The 20,221-nt window shown below is 40.9% G+C and overlaps 1 protein-coding gene across 10 annotated transcripts in view; it reads right to left on the minus strand.

Annotated features, from left to right (window-relative positions):
* PLXNA1 (plexin A1) overlaps nt 1–20,221 on the minus strand; it is a 445,618-nt gene that overhangs the window by 170,933 nt on the left and 254,464 nt on the right. For all 10 annotated transcript variants that reach the window (XM_042453379.1, XM_042453376.1, XM_042453378.1 and 7 more), the window contains one exon: nt 19,184–19,298. In XM_042453379.1, coding sequence (XP_042309313.1) covers nt 19,184–19,298 — 115 coding nt within the window. The remainder of the gene's footprint in view (nt 1–19,183; nt 19,299–20,221) is intronic.

A 20,221-nucleotide genomic window follows, 5' to 3' on the forward strand; every position in this document is an offset into this window, starting at 1 on the left:
GTGCCTTCAACTCCTTTCAATTTAGCGCAAACCTATAGAGTTTCCTTGGCAAGTTTCTTCGGGAGAGAGGGTTGCCTTCCCTTTCCCTGAGAGGCTGGGAGAGGTGACTTGCTCAAAGTCACCCAGTGGTTTTCCATGGCCGAGCTGCGATTTGAACCCTGGTCTTCCCATTGTCCTAGTCCATACTCAGGCCATACAACCATGCTGGACCCTCGACTGCATTAAAGTATAGTACTCACTATTATTTGTGTTGTGTACCTTCCATGTTTTCCACCTTACGAGACCCTAAAGCTATATGGGGTTTGCTGGCAAGATTTGTTCGAGGAGGTTTGCCATGGCCTTTCGCGGAGAAGGCTGCAAGAGTGTGTACTGGCTTGAGGTCACCCAATAGGCAGAGAATCGAATCCTGGTGCCCAGAGTCCTAGTCCAACACACCAATCACACAACCTACATCCCAACCTTCTACCCAGGAAGAATGTCAAATGTCCTCCATTTGAGCATGACTGAGTAAACATGAATTTATATTGTTTTTTAATTAATGTTTTTGGCTTTTAGTTGGTCATGTCCTCCATTTTCTTGAACAGTCCTACAATGCACCCACGTCACATGGTAGGACTCGGACAATTAGGGCCCTGAAAAGTACTTTCTGCCCCAGGGCCCTAAAGTCCCTAGCTACGGGCCTGCCCATAACTCCACCAGCCTTCGCCAGTCCCCCGTCCCCTTGCAGAATGCTATCCATGCATGAACACACCTACACTATCACCTACACAGTGTCCCATAGCCCTATACTACCACATTCCCCTTGAGACACTCTCAAAAGGTTGAGCGAGTAATGCAATATCATTTAATGTCACCATTCTAAAATGGATTGTAGGAAAACTGAATTATTTTGGGCTGTCTAGGAGTTGATCCTACAGAGAGGTTGGGGGGACAGGAATTGGCCCGCTGCTCCCCCTGCAAGTAATTGCATGCTATATATGTACCCTGTGATGGGATACAATCCCACCTCAAATGATTTTTTTTTTTCAATTTGCAGACAAGCAACATTGCTTACCTTCTTTAAGAAGCAAATCTTTCATTTTAATTTTTTAAAACTTTTTTACTCAAATATCCTTTTTATCTTTTAACAGTTGGTATTCTTGCTTCGCTTCACTTACCTTTCTAGGTATGCATTACCTCAAAAAAAAAACAAAAATCCAACAAAATAAAATTTGGATCCTTCTCCCTCATGAACTGCTAATCTCTACTTCCTGATCTGTACGTATTGTGGAAATAGTATGTGTTAATATAGATACCTCCATGCCTCCTCATAAGGGTTTCAGGAGTCAGCAAGATAACATTTGTTTCAGTGTCTTAAATAAGAAGTCAATAGAAAGGACACATCTACTAAGCTACCATGTGTTTGTTCCACTGACATAAGCAGACACTGTTCCTGCCAACCAATCAGATTGTTTATTCTCATAATTTTGAAGTATCAGTTTGGAACCTCATGGTTAGTGCTGAGATCACAAAATATGATTATTAAATATTTATTGGAACAATATACAAATTCTCAATAAGAACTTTCCAGCTAGAGTACTATTTCTCCTAGCATGCCAGAGCAAGAAAGGCAAATGGTGCCTCCAAAATCTACCTCAGTTTATGCCAAGAAGGTCTGGCAACACACAAGTTAATCTCTGGTACTTTGCAATGTCATTCATGTGGCTGAGGGCTGAAGAGCAGGGGGCAATGTCATAACCAGGTTGCAAATCAGCATTCACACAGCAAGTGAAAGAATGTTTTTAAAAAGATTAAATTAGATGGGAGGGAAGGGCTGTTCTCTTGCAAATGAGTGCATGTTGGAAGATGGCCCAGCCGGTCAGCCCAGGAATGGCATGCCTCTCTGATGGAAGGATATTGAGACTTTAGACCTGTCAGTTTTTTATGTTCAGAACTCCTTGCAGGTAATTCATCCAGTACAGTAGGATATGTGGAACTTCCTGAATGTAACATATAATCACTGATCTGGCCTGCTGTAATGAATACCTTCTCAACAAAGCTATAAAAAAGTAGAAATGCTACTAACTGGCAAAGTATGCCTGAGGATGCCATAATGTAAGACTGGGCAGCACACAGACCACATATGCTCTCTGTCTGTTTTGTAGCCCCTGAAATTGCCTCCATACAATCCGCCCAGTACACAACCGAACTGCATAGTGCTGCGTGGCAACTCACTTTGCCTCTAGCAATTTTTAAAATGTATGCACAGAGACTTTTAAATCACTGCTTTACTTGAAAAATGTTATAGTGGCCTGGAACACAAATGGGACAGTGGAGACAGAGCGTGTTAGTTAAAATACATTAAAAAGCGGGACGGGGCTAGGAAGAGTCCAGTCCTTGATACAGAATGCTTAGAGGTCACAAATTAGATCACCACCATACCTTTTGTGCAAGACTAACACATCAAGTGACATCCACTGGTAAAATCAGTGAACTGGAAGTGGCAAGCATAAAAGCTGGAGAAGTGCAACCATTGAAATGTTATGAGGGAAGGTGCATAATGCTGGATAAAATACGAATGAACTAAACTGTATTGCAAAGTTGGATTGGTCTGAGTGCAGGCAAGAAGGCTGGATGACGTTCTCTGGGACACCAGGAAAGCTGGCTCAAGCTTAGGCAGGTTTCTCTGCTTTCATAAGCAAATTTCTTTGAAAATGTTCATAAAAAACAGCAGAGGCCCTTGGGTAGTTTTGGCAGAGCAGTGAAGTAAAGAAGGTATGTTGAATCCTGCAGAGAACACTTTCACACAGATGAATGCAAAGAGAAACAGAAAAATAGGAAAATGGCTACACACACATTGCAAGAAAGGACAAGGACTCCTTCAAAAGCCACATGAGCACCATGCAAATACAAGAGTATTGCCTTTTTAATAAAGCACAAAGAAAACAAGAAACAACTGAATGAGTGTCCTTTCACTGGAGAAGCTGATCCAGAATAAAAGTCTGATGGTGGTGAAAAAACAGCAGGCAGTTTACTATCACAGCCTGCACATCGAGTCCACGTTTGTGTCAGAGCAAACCAAAGCAGCTACAATCTCACAGGAACATACCGAGGTGTTCTGGCACTGGATGCTCGTGCTGTTAAAGCGCAAGGGCAGTGACACTGGTGGCTGCCGAGGATATGAAGATGCACTCATAGTTGCCTGTCCGGACTGGGGCTGTGGCAGATTTTTTCGCTGTTAAGTGATGGGCTTCACCACACCCACGGGATATAGATCTGGTAGATGGAAGAATCTGGGACGTCCTGTAAGAGATGAGACCAGCAATAGGTTTTGAGACAGGACCGATACACTTGATTGCTCTGTTGGATGGGAATGACGCCAGCACAAGGATTTTCAAATACAGTCCCAGCATAAAATCACTACTTAAATGTAACCACAGCATAACATTGTTGCTGTGTGTGCTTCCAAGTCATTTTTTTACTTATAGTGACTTATAGTAGGGTTTTCCTTGGCAGTTTTCTTCCAGGGAGGTTTGCCATGGCCATCCTCTGAGGCTGAGGGAGTGTGACTTGCCCAAGTCCCCAGTGGGCTTTTAGCTCAAGTGGGTATTGAAACTTGATCTCCAGGGCTGTCGTTCAACACTCAAACCACTACAACTACAACTAAGCTGTGTGAAAGATAAAGCAAGTGCTCATAAAGCACTTCATTTACTGGAAGCTGTTCTGCAAAGGACCCCTCCTCCACCGAACTTCCTTTTCCCATCAATGTGTCTCAGCTAACGGATTCCTCAAACCTGATACTCTCCAATTCCAGCATTCTCATATTGCTTCAGGGCCAAAGGGATATTATGTCTCGGGAAGGGTTATCAAAGTGCTGCCCTAGGGCTGCCCACAGCCTACAAGACTGGATTGGTATCATCCCAATTCTCTCTGGAATGCCCTTTTTCTTTTCTTTTTTGATTTCCAGCTTGGCCATGAACTCCACTGGGTGGCCTTGGGCAGGTCATATGCTCTCAGGTCCGGGGGAAGACAAATAGCACACCTTCTTCTGAACAAATCTTCAAGAAAACCCCATGACAGGTTTGCCTTAGGTTCCATAAGTAAAAATTACTTGAAGCACACAACAACAAGTTCCCATGTAAGTACTTGTAAATCACCTCTCTAGAAATACCCTAGTCTCCAGAGTTGCAGTCACACTCAACCACTATGCCACACTGGTAACTGTTCACACCAGTTTCAAGAGAGTGTTTAACACCTCCACTTCCCCAGTTTGCTTCAAAGAATATTTACATAGATTCTTTGATTTGTATATAATTTTATTTATGTTCCCCGCCTCTCCCGGTGGATAGAGCAGGGTTACAGACTGTAATTTTGTAGAAAATCACATGCTTTGCATGCCACAGGTCTCAGATTCAACTGTTGCTATCACCAGATCGTTTGGAAGAAGACCTATATAAAATCCCAGGAGTGCTGCCAGCCCGTGTTGACAGTACTGAATTACATGGACCCATGGTCTGATTCAACATAGACAGTCACCTATATTCTTTGTTGGCTGTGCATCTTGGATTGTAAATAGTCCTCTATATTTGAAAGGGGGCACTGCCGGAGTACAAAACCCCCACCTTGCCCCATACCATGAAACAACATTGCAAGCGCCAGGCCTTCCCCCTCCTGCTGCTTATTGTTTTGTTACCAAAAGTGCATAGTTAAAACAGAAGTAACAGTTGGTGTAAACCAGCTCCGACCAGATGTTGCACCGCTGTGTAAAATTTATTGCCTCTATGTCTGGATTTGCTTATTTGTAGGGCTACGTTTTTGGTTCATTTTACCAGTGGCTTGCATGCTCGTGGCAATGAGAAAGTGAAAAGTATGCCAAACTAATGTTCGCTGGGGGATCATGAATGCTGTTTTGAGGAAGCCTTTTTGCATCAGTCTGGTGATTCCCCTGCTATTTCACCCTCAATTTGCAGGGAAGGAGAAGCCAGGCTAGAAAAGCAAGAGGGGACAATGTAAACTTTGCAGATAAAACACTGGACTGGATTTAAAATCAGCCATGAAATGTATGATATCAGTGAAGCAATTGGTATCACTAACCAAGGGTTGTTATGAAGATAAGCAAATACTACTGTATGCCACCATGCGTTTTTTGATGGTAGGACAGGACATATATTGGTGGTGAGCGTACCTGCGCATGTGCGCGCGTGCACACACACATACACAATGATGATGATTATGATGGGTCATGGCCCCACAGACAGGCCAAAATAAAGCTGCTTTGGGTCACTTTGGAGGTATGCTGTTTAAATGACACTCACATATATAGAGGCGGAGAGCTGCACCAAAGCTGCGCTCCAGTCCTTAGGACTGGAGCATGGCTTTGGCCACGGTGTTCCAGACTCTTAGGCGCATGCATCATTTAAACAGCATACCTCCAGTGACCTGAAGCAGCTTATTCTGGCCGTCTGTATGGGGCCCATGATAGGTGTTTACTCCTGACCAGAGGTGAGAGAAGGTAAAAAGATGTTACTATGTGTCCTCAAGGCTGTATAAAAACCACAATATGGCGCAGAGTTAGGGATGGGGTGACTCATAACTGAATCCGAGCACATCAGTAAAAACAATGCAAGAACTATAAATAGTATAAATGAATGTATAACAAGGGAGATGGTAAAGAGATTTAAGCCTTTCTGTGTAATGTCTCTATGGAGTTTCATACACTAGCGAGATCCTGCTGGAAAATGATTTAAATGAGAGTTAAATTAAATTCGAATTTAAATAGAACTCGCCAATCCGGGAGTTTATCACACCAAATTGCTGCTAAAGTGAAATGACGTAAAGCTAAATCGAGTTAAACCGGAGGAAAACGCCCGAAAGTCAAAAGCTACCGTTTTCCTCCAATTTAACTTCTGTTCAATTAGTGTTATTTCAGTTAACGTGTGTCATGTGATAAACTTCAGGCATTTCTGGGTTTCTCTCATTAAACTCTCATTTAAATCCTGTTTACCCATTGGATTTGCTAGTGTGTAAACTCTCTGAAACATGAGCTGCAAAATCAAACAGCAAGAAAATCTAACAAACCATATGACAGGGATTTAGAATTTGAGATGGCTTTCTTGCCATCTCTTACTTGGAAGCATAAGTGTGGTGTAGTAGTCTGAGTATTGGACTAGGACTCCAAGGACTTGAACTCGAATCCCTACTCAGGGACAGAAAACCACTTGTGACCTTAGGCAAGTTACTCACTCTGCCTCAGAGCAAGTCCATGGCACATCTCCCTGAATAATCCTGCCAAGAAAACTCCATATATGGTTCCTTTGGTGGAGTAGTGACTTCAGAGGCACAGAACAACAAAGTAACTGACCCAAAAATCCAAACCTGTCATCAGCTCAGAAATCACTTCCAGAACATAAATGACTTCAGTATGAATCATGAGGAATTTCTCAAAGCAGGGCTCACTTGCATTCCTGTGATCCTTTGTGGGAAAGTCACACTAAATACTAGCAAGCAGTTGGCACATCGCCCCCTCTCTGGAGGCAAAAGGGTGTGCATGATGGAAGGCTGTATCTGCAACCTGAAAGAGACTGGTTTACTAATGCAAACCAAGAGCTCCGCTAGCACCTGAGTCATGGCAGAGCCTTCACTGTCTCCTTCAATGAATTGTTATTCGCACTCTGACAAAGCACGCTGCATAAAGTCTTTGCACCTTCTGTTGCAGTCATCCAGGTTGCTCTCTTGAGGTATAGCCTGACCTCCCAAAAGCCAAGAAGAGGATAAGAATATAACAGGATCAAGCAAGAAAACAGCCCTTCATCCCAGAAGGGTGCCACTTTGACAACAATACCTGATGCATTCCCAGGTTACCCAACCCGGGCCTGGAGCAAAGACACGCCTGCTACAAATAACAGGGAGAGGGGAGAATAACATGTTTTGAAGCAAATGTTGCCAAAGAAGAGCATGTGGTGGTTAGGGCCTGCAGACACATTCAACGAAGAAGACTCCAACAGGGGGCAGACCTGTTCTTTTCCACAGCATTGCATATATTCTGTCTAGAATAGATCAACACTGCTAATTCCAGTAATGAAAGCCCCAGCAGAAGCTATACTGGTGGCAATAGAAGCACCAGCAGTATCAGCAAGAGATGGGTCTTTCCATTCCATGAAATATTTCCAACTATGTGAGGACTGGGCTTCTCAAAGTGGTTTACAGGAATTCATTAACCCTTCACTAATATGTTTCCTTCCTAGGTTAACAAACATGCCCCACAACTAACAAAGCAGCACAAAAACTTGGTTGAAGCTTGCCTAGCCCTTGCCCCAACTTCCTCTTCCTGGTTTCTTATCAGGTGCCATTCTCTCACTTCTTTCCAGTGAATCCAACATGAGGCATGAAAATGGTCCACGCTGATTGGGTCTTATCCTCATCAAGAAAAAGAAAACACCTGTTTTGGGATGTCCTTCACTAGACTAAATATATGTGTACTGTACATGTCAGCTAGCATGGCATAGTGAAGGAGCCCTGGTGGTGCAGTGGTTAATGCCAGTACCGCAGCCACAAGATTGTGAGTTAGGGCTCTAAAGTTGACTCAGCCTTCCATACTTTCGTAGGTTGGTAAAATGTTTGTTGGGGGACAAATGGTTTATGGATTATAAACCGCTTAAGAGTGCCAAGTTCACTGATAAGTGTATAGGAGTACACTCATGCTAAATGCTATTGTGGTTTGGTGTTGGTGGCAACTCTGGAGACCAGGGTTTGACACCCAACTCAGCCCACTGGTGACCTTGGGCAACCACATGCTCTCAGCCTCAGCAGAAGGCAATGCAAATCTCCTCAGAAGAAATATCTATAGAAAACCACATGATAGATTTGCCTTAGGGTCACCATAAATCAAATGCCTGAAGGCACCAACAACAACAAAATATGTGTACAAAGAACACAGCCACATACAGACTGTCTGAAAGTACTTGGCAAAAATGGCATAAAATGAGTATTGCTACAGATGCCTGAGCAAAAACAGTGCTTTTAGGTCAGTTATCCCCACCCCACATACACACACACATGGACACCTTTTGCTGACTATCTTTTTCAGCCAAAGACTACTCATTCCCTGCTACGTCACATGTTCAGTGTCTATGGAGAGCTGTGTCCCATCCAGCAAAAATTATGCCCTGCTTAAAAAACAGGAAGCACCTGGTGCTTAGGAGTTTGTCCTAAAGAGCCTCAGGCTCGGCACTCATGATGCTGAACTGGAATCTACACAGAAAAAAAATGGCTCTGATGCTAGCCAGGCTTTCCCCAGCTGTTCCTCTTTGGAAAAGTTTTCAAAGGATTAATGAGACATCCTTTACCACATGGCTGTCATTCCTTAGCCAGACTTGCACTTTAAGTGTGTTTCTGGACATTACCAGGATTGAATTTTGGGGAAAGTTCCAAGTTCTGAGAGTGCCCGCATCCAATTGAAAAACAATTGGCAACTCTAACAATTGTAGATATAAAGAGGAAAACTATAACTTCTGCCTGCTGAAAGTTTCCTCTCAGTACCCTCTGTTTTGACTGTGTGTGAACAAGTTGAGAGAATGGGGTGCTCTGGTATGCAAAATCAATAAGCAAAGAAAAATTTCTAGCAAGTGAGAATAAACAGGATATCACTTGAATACAGAGCAAGATGGAAAGGTATCCTTAGAAATCCGAAATAGCCAGAAAAAGTTTCTAAGAATGGATAGCTCAAATACTGAGGCACTACTATCATCTTTGTTTCCTGTTTTCTCTACTCCAAATGCTTTTGCGGCCTGAGGAAAGAACCACATCCTTTGGGGGGGGGGGACCTGTAAAAAAGTTTGATATGGAGCACAGTCAAAGAAACAAAAATCCCTCCTTTAGACTGTCATTGCAAATTCCTGCTATTCTACTGATCACTGTGGTGATTTATGTGATCCATAAGGCAGGCCCCAGTTGACCCAACACATAGCTTCTCTTCTAATTTTCAGTTTCCATAATAGCAGAGAGACTCACTTTCTGTACCACCTAACTCCCAATAACTACATAGGAAACAAGAAGGAATATCACAGTAAAATAAGAGTTAAAAGCTATTACGTACTGTGTTAAAGAGTTTCCATCACACCTCTCTGGTCCAAACCCCTAAGGCACAGACAACTTACAATTTATCCAGACCAACTTATGCTAAATGTTTTAAGGTATACTGACATTATATGAAAGGAAGATTCATCTTGTCCCTCTATCCACCCTCAAATATAAGCAGGAGATACCAAGATGAAGAGGACAGGCATCTTGTGAACTCTTGAGCTTTAATCACTTTGCTTCAGAAGCCACATGAGAACATGTGGTGTGGCTTGAAAACCAAAAACTGTTGTCTAAGCCAGAGCATCTCAGCCAACAAGGACAGTGGGTCGATTGGTGTCTTCTGCCCTGTTTTCTTCAAGCCTGGAGATACTGAGGCTACACACAAGGGAAAAGTTCAGATGAAATTCTTAGCCCTCATACAATGGGCTGAGCAAGGAGTTATCAAATCTGAACTGGACTTCTTTGCAGCTTTTAAAAGCAGTCTGATCTACATTGCTGCACAGGTGATGATATTTCACACCATGTCACCAAAAGCTTCAGCTGCTGATTTCTGTAAACAAACCTCTGCTGGAAACACGGAGCAGATCACACTATTCGGGGACTTTCCAACCAGTTGGCAATTCTAGCTAAGCATGGACGGCACGAAGTGGAGCAGATCGCCACTGCACCTTTATTTAGTCTTATTCAGTATTACACAACATAGTACATCCATTAAACACAGCCCATCCAACTCTCCTCGTGTCTTCTTCTTCTTCTCTCCTTCTTCTCTTCTTTTTTTTTATTTTTTGTGAGATCTGCCTGCTGGGGATCTAGATGTCTCACAGGTTTGCACAAAAGTTTGCGCCTTTTGGGTTGACCCCAGTAAAGGTGTAAATACAACATGGAATATGGACCCCCCCCCCCCCGGTGCCAATACAAAGCAACGGGATTCAAACCACATGTCAACATTAGGAAGACCTTCCTGACAGTAAGAGTTTTTGACAGTTGAATAAGCTACCTTGGTGTGAGGTAGAATCTCCTTCTTTGTTTTCTTTAAAATATATCTTTATTAACATTTTCTTAATGTTACAGGAGCGAATAGGAGTAGCTTAACCCAGAATACAGGAGCTTAGGACCCTGTCTGCTGGGAAAATATATAATACATTTTAGTACAATATATTTTTGTAATTCCACTGTAAAAATAAATTCTCTTGACTTCCATCCGATAGGTTCTACTGTACAGATTCCATCTTGTCAACAAAAATATCCCATGTGAAGTTGAAGGCTTTCATGGCCGGCATCCATAGTTTTTTGTGGGTTTTTCGGGCTATGTGGCCACGTCAGGAATAAACTCTTATAGAACATGGCCACATAGCCTGAAAAACCCACAAATAACTATTAAAATATCCCATTTTTCACTTTGATCACACCCTTGTTTGGTTAATAAATTTAGTACCTTGATACCATAACATAAAATATCCATCTTTTTCGTCATTATCACCCCTTATATTTAGTACAGTGATTAGATTGCAAGACCCTTCTCTGTTCAACTGTTGCTATTGAATATTCTCACAGTAAATTCACTTTTCTAGCCATAAATTCTACCTTATCAAATAAAGTCTAAATTTTCTTATATCTAGATTAACTAATAAGTTAACAACTCTTTTTTTATTTTCCATGTCTTCTCCCAATATTGTAAAACTGGTGACCACTCTTTTTCAAGTTTTGCTTTTGTTTTGTTGTTAATCATAAATGTTGGACAGATTTCTCTTACTTCGTTCACCGTTAAAATCCAATCTTCTATGGTGTGAGGTAGAATCTCCTTCTTTGGTGATTTTTAAACAGAGCCTAGATGGACATCTGTTGAGAGTGCTTTGTTGGTGTATTCCTGCATGGGAGGGAGACAACTGGAGGAGCCTTGTGGTCTCTTCCAACTCTATGACTCTATGATTATACAGTTAAAATCCTATTGGTGTCCTATGTTCTCCTATGCAAGCAGTTGGACATCTGAAATGTCTCCATTGTCTATGATCACCAGAATGGAGCTGCACAAGCAATGTGCAATAGCATGTGGATACACATTCATTAACACAATGTTCTCATTCAAGACACGGATTGCATAGCACGATCAATGCATAACTCCACATGTAGAAATTTATTCTATATAATCTCCATCTTGTATCTCAGACCTTAGCCTAGGACTTGCTTCTGTTGTTCCTGCTGCTGCAGACACTCATAGACACTCAAGCCACACAGGCAATTGCTGCTTAGAAAAATGCAAATGCAGCAATGTCCCTCAGCTCCTAATGTCCTTTTGTTATCTTGTTCATCCATTTCTTTCCTTGTGAATAGGATCAGGATTCAGTAACGGCTGACAGAATTTGACCCACAAAATAATATAAATTTCTTTTTTCTTCCAACATAACTAGCCTTTTCAAAAACAATCATGCTGTTGGTGGTTGGGTGCTGGATGAGTAACTGCCAATCTCTTGTGGTTCCCTCCTGGAGGGCCCATATTCCCATAGATGATAAAGGGCAGAACGAAGGGGAAGGGGGGAATTAATTGTTCGTTGCCAGAAGCCCCTCTTCAACGCTTAGCCAACACTTGTCAGCCTGGAGTGGGCTGCGAGACAGGAGTCACAGTGGGAAATGGCACAGGGAGAGGGAAGTGAAAAATATAGCCGAGGGCACCTCCACTATGCTAGCACTCACAGCAAAAGATTAGAATAGGATTCATCTAATCATTAGATTCTAATGCAACACAGGAGCTGTCAAGCTGGCCACAGTAACGTAGATCACAGGAGGAAACACTGAGAAGTGCACTGCCTTGTGCATGGTACAGAAAAGGACAAAAACAAGAGCTGAATTGTACACAGCCATGCCCAAAGAACTCACTGATTCTCACTCAAAGCCATAAGAAACTGAATTGGGCCAGTCAAAAGGGGAATATGTGGTAATTATCAGGCCAGACAGAGTGTGTGTGGTGGGGTGAGGCTTAAAATATCATTAAGTGTACATAAGAGATTAGTGGAGACATTTCTGTTCAAGGAGGAGGACCAAAAGATGCCAGGGAGTGAGGGAGGCAAAGTGTAATAGGTTCTTTCTTTCTTTCTTCTTCTTTTTAAAATCCATACATGGACTCAAGTTTGTTTCCAGATTCACTAGCACAGGTTTGTGCTGATGAATCCATGACGGACATGGATTCTCAATATGTTTAGAATTGCTATATTTTTATGACTTCAATTCTTTGAGGACCAAGATCTGGAATTCCAAGAAGATTCTGTGACTGGGCAGCTAATTCAAACTAACTTCTGAGAGGACAGTCAGATGAAGGAGTACACCCATCAAATCACATTGTAGAAAAAGGCGACGTTATGGACTCAAGTACTCAACTTTCTCCATGAAGTAGCATTAAAACTTACTTCCTGACAGTAAGAACTGTTTGACAGTGGAACACAGTCCTTCACAGAGGGGTGGAGTTTCCTTCTTTGGAGGTTTTTAAACAGAGGCTGGATGGCCATCTGTCAGGGGTACTTTGAGTGTGTATTCCTGCATGGCAGGGAGCTAGACTTGATTGCCCTTGAGATCTCTTCCAACTCTATCATCCTAATTATGCTCTTTTGAATTGCTTAACAGTGTGCATTCAGTATTCCATTAAGTGAGGAGAGAAAGGGTATCTTTAGGCTTTGTCAGGAACATGATCTCTTCAAAAGAAAAGGTTATCCCAGTGAGAGCATACATGAGAACCTGAAAACGGAACAGAAGGGTGGTGTATGACAGAGGGCCACAACCCTTCAGTTTATAAATTACATAGAGGGTGTCCACAAAAGGGACAATATCTTCCAACTGTTAATAGAGTAGCTTCTGAGCCATACATTCCAGAAGAGAAGTGGTAACAAAAACCAATGAAACAGCAGTGAAGTCTTCTGTCATTGTAGAGACCAAGAGTCGTATGGTGGTATGAGCTTTCTAAAGAGCCAGAGGAGGATTTTATGGTCATTTCATCTTGGCAAGGACACTCATTTTCATAATATCAGTTAGATCAACATTCCCATTACTTACAAAATTTTTTTGCAAATGTAGTTAGCTGTTAAAACAGCAAACCAGTCATTGTAGGAATGTGTTCTCTTAATTGCCACCAGTTCATCAAGACTCAGGGTGCTTGTGTTCATAAAGTAAGTAGGTAATGGTATAGAAATAGCCCTAACTTTTAGAGTGAAGTGATAACCTTAAAATGCAGGAACCACAGCAACTGCCCAAAATAATCCCCTTCATCTCATTTTTCTGAGAAATCCTACAGTTATCTTTGGAACTACAAATAGAAGGTAGGCCGAAAGGTCACCTCATGTTAACTTCAGTTGTCAACTTGAAGCCTTTGTCAATCTGTAACAGCATCCTTTGTTACTCCCTTCTCTGCATGTGTTAGGTGAAATCACAACTTAATCACACCCTGACCTCTAGGTGAAACAGTTCTGAACATCATAGGTAACTTTGATATGCATTCTCTGGAAAGAATTTTCAGGTCATGACATACCTGTCAATCGTTTTAGATTTAGCTTCCATTGACAGGAGGGGGAGAAGCAAATAAAACAGCTTGACTCTGCCTTCCCCAACATCATATCTTCCAGACATGTTGGAACTACAAATCCCATCGCTGGCTATGTTGGCTGGCTGGGACAATGGGAATTATGGTCTGAATCTTAAACGGAGTAGACCATTTAAATGAAGGGAACAGACATAAATGTTGACATCAAGGCTCTACTTGAATTGGGGTGAAGCATAGGATTTAGGCCTAAAGGTCCACCACATCTGGAAGGCACCAGGCTGGGGACATTGGGAACAACTATTCAAATATAATGCAACCAATCTGAAATATCTGCAGATATCTGTCATGAATTTTATTTATTTATTTGTGTGTGTGGGTGTTATTAAAAACAAACAACATACAAATCTTCACTATTGTTTCTGAGTTCACATAACGTGTGTGTGTGTGTGTGTGTGTATTATATAAATTCAATATAACATACTCATTTGGGATTCATCTACAAGATTATATTAATAACTTCCTTCCCTACTGTAATATTTCTCTATCACCAAAATCCTCATATTTTGAATATATTGCAATATTTAAGATTATTATGTTTTCCAGGTTTCTTTTGATTTAATTAGTCTCTCTGCCCTGTCTAAATCAGATATTTTATATTCTTCATTTCTTTATCATTCATTCTTACATTCATTCTTACATTTTAAAAAAAATCATATATATGGTCTCTTCATTCTAGTTTCAGTTTATAGCTTTTCCACCTTCAGTCTTCATCCATTCTGATTAAAGTCATCATGTTTCCCATTTCTTTAACAACTGCATTCTAATCTTCTAAATATTTCTTCTTCTTTTTCATCATAATCTGTCTAGTTCTCTCACCTCTCTCGGGGATGCTTTTATTGTGAGTTCCTGCATGGCAGGGATTTGGACTAGACAGCCCTTATGGTTTCTTTCAACTCTTATGATTCTATGGTCTATTAATTTAAGAGATTACTGCACTATACTCTTATAGTGCTGCTAATCCACTTAAACTGTTCTGGCTGCCTCCTGTTGCATTCTGGGATTTGCAGTTTAGGGAGGGACATTTAGAATTCTCAAACAGAAAACCCTTATAGCTCACTGAACTACAAATCCCAGAAAGGAACAGAAAGCAGCCAGAGTAGTAAACGTGGATTTTTTATTTTTGCCTCAGTCTCTCTCTCTCTTCGCTACTAATTTGACAAACAGTCCTCTTATTACTGCTTTGTTGGCAACTCAGACAGTTTTCATGGCCATAATCTCTTGTATATTTTCTTCAAAGTAAAATTGAAGTGATTCATTTATTTTGACCAGATTATTTCCATCTTTAAGGAGAGCTTCATATAGTTTCCAACTGTATTCTTTCCTTTTCTCTAATAATGGGCCCAAACAGACAGGCCAAAATAAAGTTGCTTCGGGTCACTTTGGAGGTATGCTGTTTAAATTATGCATGCATCTTAAAAGGCCAGAAACTGCCCCAAATCTGTGCTACGGTCCTTCTGGCCTCTTAGGACGCATGCAGCATATAAACAGCATACCTCCAAAATGACCCAAAGCAGCTGTATTTTGGCCTGTCTGTTCAGGCCCAATGTGAATAAAATATGTTTGTGGTCAGAAGTAACTTTTGGGAGGATATCCATTTTTTTTATCTTTCATAATAATGCTTTTCTTGACATGAACATGTCAGTCCTTGACATAATTGTGTAATCTCCCAAATGGAGTGTATAAACTTTTGCTTTTCTGTATTTAGAAGCCAAAACATTTGGCAGTGGAAAATGTTCTATCAATTCAAAAGCAACCTTTGGTATGTTGCATTGATTTTTCCTTTTCTTTTTAATCTGGGCAGATATGTCTAATTGAGGATTCATAACTCCATTCAAGTCTCCTAGAATCAATATATTGTCACATTCTTCTGCTCCAAGATTTGTTCCGTAATCTACATAATTTATCTTTATTTTCTAGTGGTGTATATATTCCAATTAATAAGATATTAATGCCTTCAATCTTCACTTCTAGTTCAATATAAAATCCTTCTTTGTCAGTAAATACTTTTTTTGCTTGAAATTTCTTATTAATATAAATTGCTACTCCTCTTTGTTTTTTCTACTAACGATTTTTTAAAAATTAAATTTATTTATATGTGTCTCTTGCAGACAAGCAATGTTTAATTTTTGTTTTTCTCGGAAATGGAACACATGTTTTCTCTTGGATCCCAAATTTTATCCTTTCATGTTCCAAGTTAAAATCTTTATCATCATAGTTATATGTCACTTTCAATCCTCATTTACAGTATTGTTCTTCCTCCTCATCTTCAACATCTCCTCCTCCTTCTCCTTGTTAGAAGGTCCTTCTTGTTTCTTGAGTTTCTTCCTGTTCTTCTTGCCTCTTCTCTTGTTGCTGATTGAGCTTATTTATTCTCCTCCCATGGTCCCCCTGCATTCTTCTTTGAGTCTCCATCTCAGCAATTCTTCTTTCCAATTCCTGACTGATTTTCTTAGAGATTTCTTTTGCTCTAGCTATTTGTTTTGCTCTGTACCTTTCCAGGTCTTGAGTTTTTGTTTTTCAATCTACTTCTTTTTTCATTTTGGTTATATCTTCAGTTATTCTAGGTCTTGTTCTGGTCTCTTTAAGATCTTGGTGTACTCACTTCTCTAATAATTTGTAATCTGGGATCTATCAGTTTTTACACGGTTTCAATAGAAAGTCTTCTTTTAGTAACCACTATTGTTGGTACCTGGATCGTAGCTCCTTTTCTAGTAAAAGGCACCTTCAATTTTGTTTTTTGTTAGTCAGATACCTAAATTGCCTCTGTGGCCTAATCTCCCTCTCACCAGTCTCACGTGCTCTAACCTTCAATCACTTTCTAATCCACCTCTTTAACCCACTTTATAACCCACCTTCAACCACCTTATACCTTCAATAATAAAACTGATCAATTAAACTTTTTGTCTTGCTGAATTTCCTTCCCCTTTACAATGCCGGACTCACTCTTAACTCCCCCTTCTTCTCCTCTCCTCCCTCTCTGTAACCTCATACCATTCACTCTTCCTCCTTCTCCCCATCACTATTCTTCTCTTCACTCTTCCTTCAGCCACCTCTCAGTTCAATCCGCCACCAATGCATCTCTCTGTCACGATCTTAAGCTTCCGATGTTTCTCCAAACCTTTCAATTTCAACAACCCTTTCTTATGTAAAACCCTCATGCAAACAGGAGGTTAAAAAAGCAGCTGATTTTGGTCACATGGAGGAAGATTGCTCAGCTTCCTCAGGAAATCCAGACACAGCGAAATATAGTCATGTCTTACAGAAAAAGCAACTTCTCTTAGAAATCCACCACAAGGCAAATATTTAGAATTCCTGGAATGCAATTATTGGATTCCTCTCTCAACTGCTAAACTGCCCCATCAGGGAAATTGATCTAAAAGACTACCATTATTTACCCAGCCTTAGAACAAACAAATGTATATTTATGACTTCTAATCGGGCATCTATCCCTAACAGACTAACTCAAATTAGTAAATTCCTTTGGCAAGCACATTATATCAAAACTATCGGGGTTTTCAAAGACGTTTCTCCTTTCTCTTATCTTTTTCAGTTCTAATTCCAAACCAGTCTAATCCAATCTAGTCTTTAGTTTCTCTCTAGGTCACGTTTATCCAGTCTAACTCCATTATTCAGCCTTACAACTCAGTAATAATTGTTCATTGCAGTTCCGTATTAATAGTCCTCCGCTCGACTCTCATCTGGTCTAATACTTTCCAACTTGACTCTGTCCATCCAACACCTAATGTCTCCATTGTTTAGATCACTGTCTGCTCCAGTTTTACTTTCAAATCAGTGAGATTTTAGATTTATCTTTAGGTTTTAGATATGCTATTCACTGATTCTGTTTGTCACTTTGTCTCCTTCTTAATTCATGTTGATTTTTTTTTACTTTACTGACTGAATTTCCACCTGTCTCCTCACATTCCCACCTCTGTATGTTTGAATCTGTTCTTCTGCCTCCTCCAGTTTATCTCCACTTCTCTCTTATAATCAGAGAGATTTTACTTACCAAAAACATATATTGCAATTCTCATCAGGATTGTTGCTATTCATACCACTTTTTAACCAATTAAAAATTTTGCAGGATGTCACTAAAAGCATCAGACCATTTGATGCAGCTATGGTGGTTCTTCAGCTCTTTGGTCTCCAATTACCGGGGAAAACAAATTCTTCTCTGCTGTCCATAAACACTCAAATCCAAGCTCCCAGTGAACTTCTCCGAACTCTCTTTACCAAAAGGATATTTCTGAAGGGCTGCTGGACTGCTACTCAGAAACAATTATCCTGACAATTCAAATTCAGTGCTACAGAAAAGAATGCATTTTATGAAATATATCAACTATTAAAGAAATGCCCACATAGTATGTTTCTCCTGAAAGACATTACACATTGTATAATATATCTTGATGAATTCTCTGTGGGTCTTCTCCACAACTGAAAAATGTGCCCAACTTGCAACTGGAGAAATGCATTCAAACAATACAGCAGGAAAAGAGTAAATGACATGCCTAAAGACTGAAATGATAAAGTTTAGACAAGGAGAAGAAGGAAAGACCCTAGTGAGCACAACAGTGACCTATTTGAAATCAGCGTTCTGGCCTGCAGGCTTATTTCTGAATGGCCTGTGCAGTGACTGTGTACAAGGGTAAGACAGAAACACAAAGGGATAAGAAGAAAAATCTTCTTGGTATAGAAGGTTTCTCTTCATTGTTAGGCAGAGCATCCCATGACACAAAGGAACCACAAGCCTGGCACTAATCTAGGAACCATTGTGCCTGCTTGTATCTCTGCGTGAAATCTAGGAAAGCTTTGGGAAGTTATCCTCAATACATTTCCTTGGCAGTAAATTTTACTGAAAGCAAAAAGGCTTGTTTTCATAAATGAACATAAGAACTGGGGTGACTGAAAAAGAAGTTATTAGACATGTGAACAGGATATCAATGATGAACCAAAACTTTCCTTGTACTTGGAATTTTTCTTTCTTATCTTAATAATAAAGAGAATGAACATTCTCTGCAGATGCAAGCCACAGATGCTGGCGAAACGTCAGAAACCAACTTTTCTACAACATGGCCACATACCCCAAAAAAAACCTCACCAAAAACTAAGAATGAACAATTGTTTGTTTTCTTTCTTCTGTAATGCTTTTAAGTACTTTGAATCTGTCAAGATCCCCACCATCAGCAGTCCTTTTTTGATCACTGTTCCTTAGCTAAACATCCCAGCATCCTCCAGCTTTCCCTAATATGTCCTGCTTTCCACATCTCCCTCACCCCTGTGGCTTTCCCTTGAATGTACCTCTCTTGTTTTTTCACAATATGAGGCCCAAGACAGATACCAAGAGGTTTACATGTAAGCCTGTTACAGACAGCCAAAATAAAGCTGCTTCGAGTCACAGTGGAGGTATGGTGTTTCAATGATGCATGCGACCTAAGAGTCCAAAAGCCATGCTCTTTTGACTATAACATATGGATGAATTATGCAGAAGACAAAAGAAAAGACCCACAAAATAGAAAGCAAAAGGCAGACATGGTGGCTTACCTCTGACATGTTGACCCGTCCTTCTTGGAAAGAACAGTCAGCTGCATTGTGAGTACAAATGTGACGGTATTTACACCAGTGGCAAGGGAAGGACCCATTCACACAGGACAGGCAGCTGCAAGACAAAAAGTACCAAGCAGTATAAAAATTTCCAGAAGCGCTTCAGCCTTCTAGTCATCACATTTTTCCTGTTGGGTGGGGGTACAGGATCCCAAAGTACTTTATACAAAGCCCAGCACTGTCTTACAGAGCAGGAGAGAGAGGATTTACAAGCATGTGGATAAGGTAACAAATACTGACAGAAATACAGTGGGATTTTCACAAATTGTCCAGTACAAGATGACACCAGTTGCATCTGATTAATGGCATTTTGTAGTTTAACTCTTGCTTGCACAGGGGATATGACTGTGGTTTTGAACTAATATGTCTTGAATGTGGTGCTCTATTACACAATATGATAGAGTTGTTTGCGAGGTGATGGCAGCCTACTCATTGTTGTGTGTTTACCTGAACGTGCAGTCCTATCCTTACTTTTTATAAACTATCATTTGTTTATATTCTCCAGTCTGCCTGTATATGAACCTATGGTATAAAACTAAGTTATGTTTTAAATTGGAATTTTGTAACTGTGCTGGCCAAATGGCTGTAATAAAGTTATTATTATTAAGATGACACCAGAAGAAACATGTCAGCCCTCAGGATCACAATAAAGAATGTGGCAAAATGCCACTGATAGCTGTTCCCTACTGGGTCACCCATGTCATTCCCTTCAGTACTGTGTCCTTAGCACCATTCTAAGGCAACTATGACGCGTTACAGACAGGCCTAAGAGGCGCCGTCCTCGCACCGTGATTACGCGCGAGGGGCGGCGCTTCCGGACGCGCCTTGCCCCTCGCGCGTAACCAATACGTCAAGATAGCGGCGCCCTATACAGATGGGCGCCGCCATCTTGACGTAGCGGACGCTCTGTGTCCGCACGTCCAAACCTGGAAGAGACGTCGCGAGTGTGCACTTTGGCACTTGCGACGTCTCTTCCGG

The sequence above is a fragment of the Sceloporus undulatus genome, chromosome 2, assembly GCF_019175285.1.
Source record: "Sceloporus undulatus isolate JIND9_A2432 ecotype Alabama chromosome 2, SceUnd_v1.1, whole genome shotgun sequence".
NCBI lineage: Eukaryota > Metazoa > Chordata > Lepidosauria > Squamata > Phrynosomatidae > Sceloporus > Sceloporus undulatus.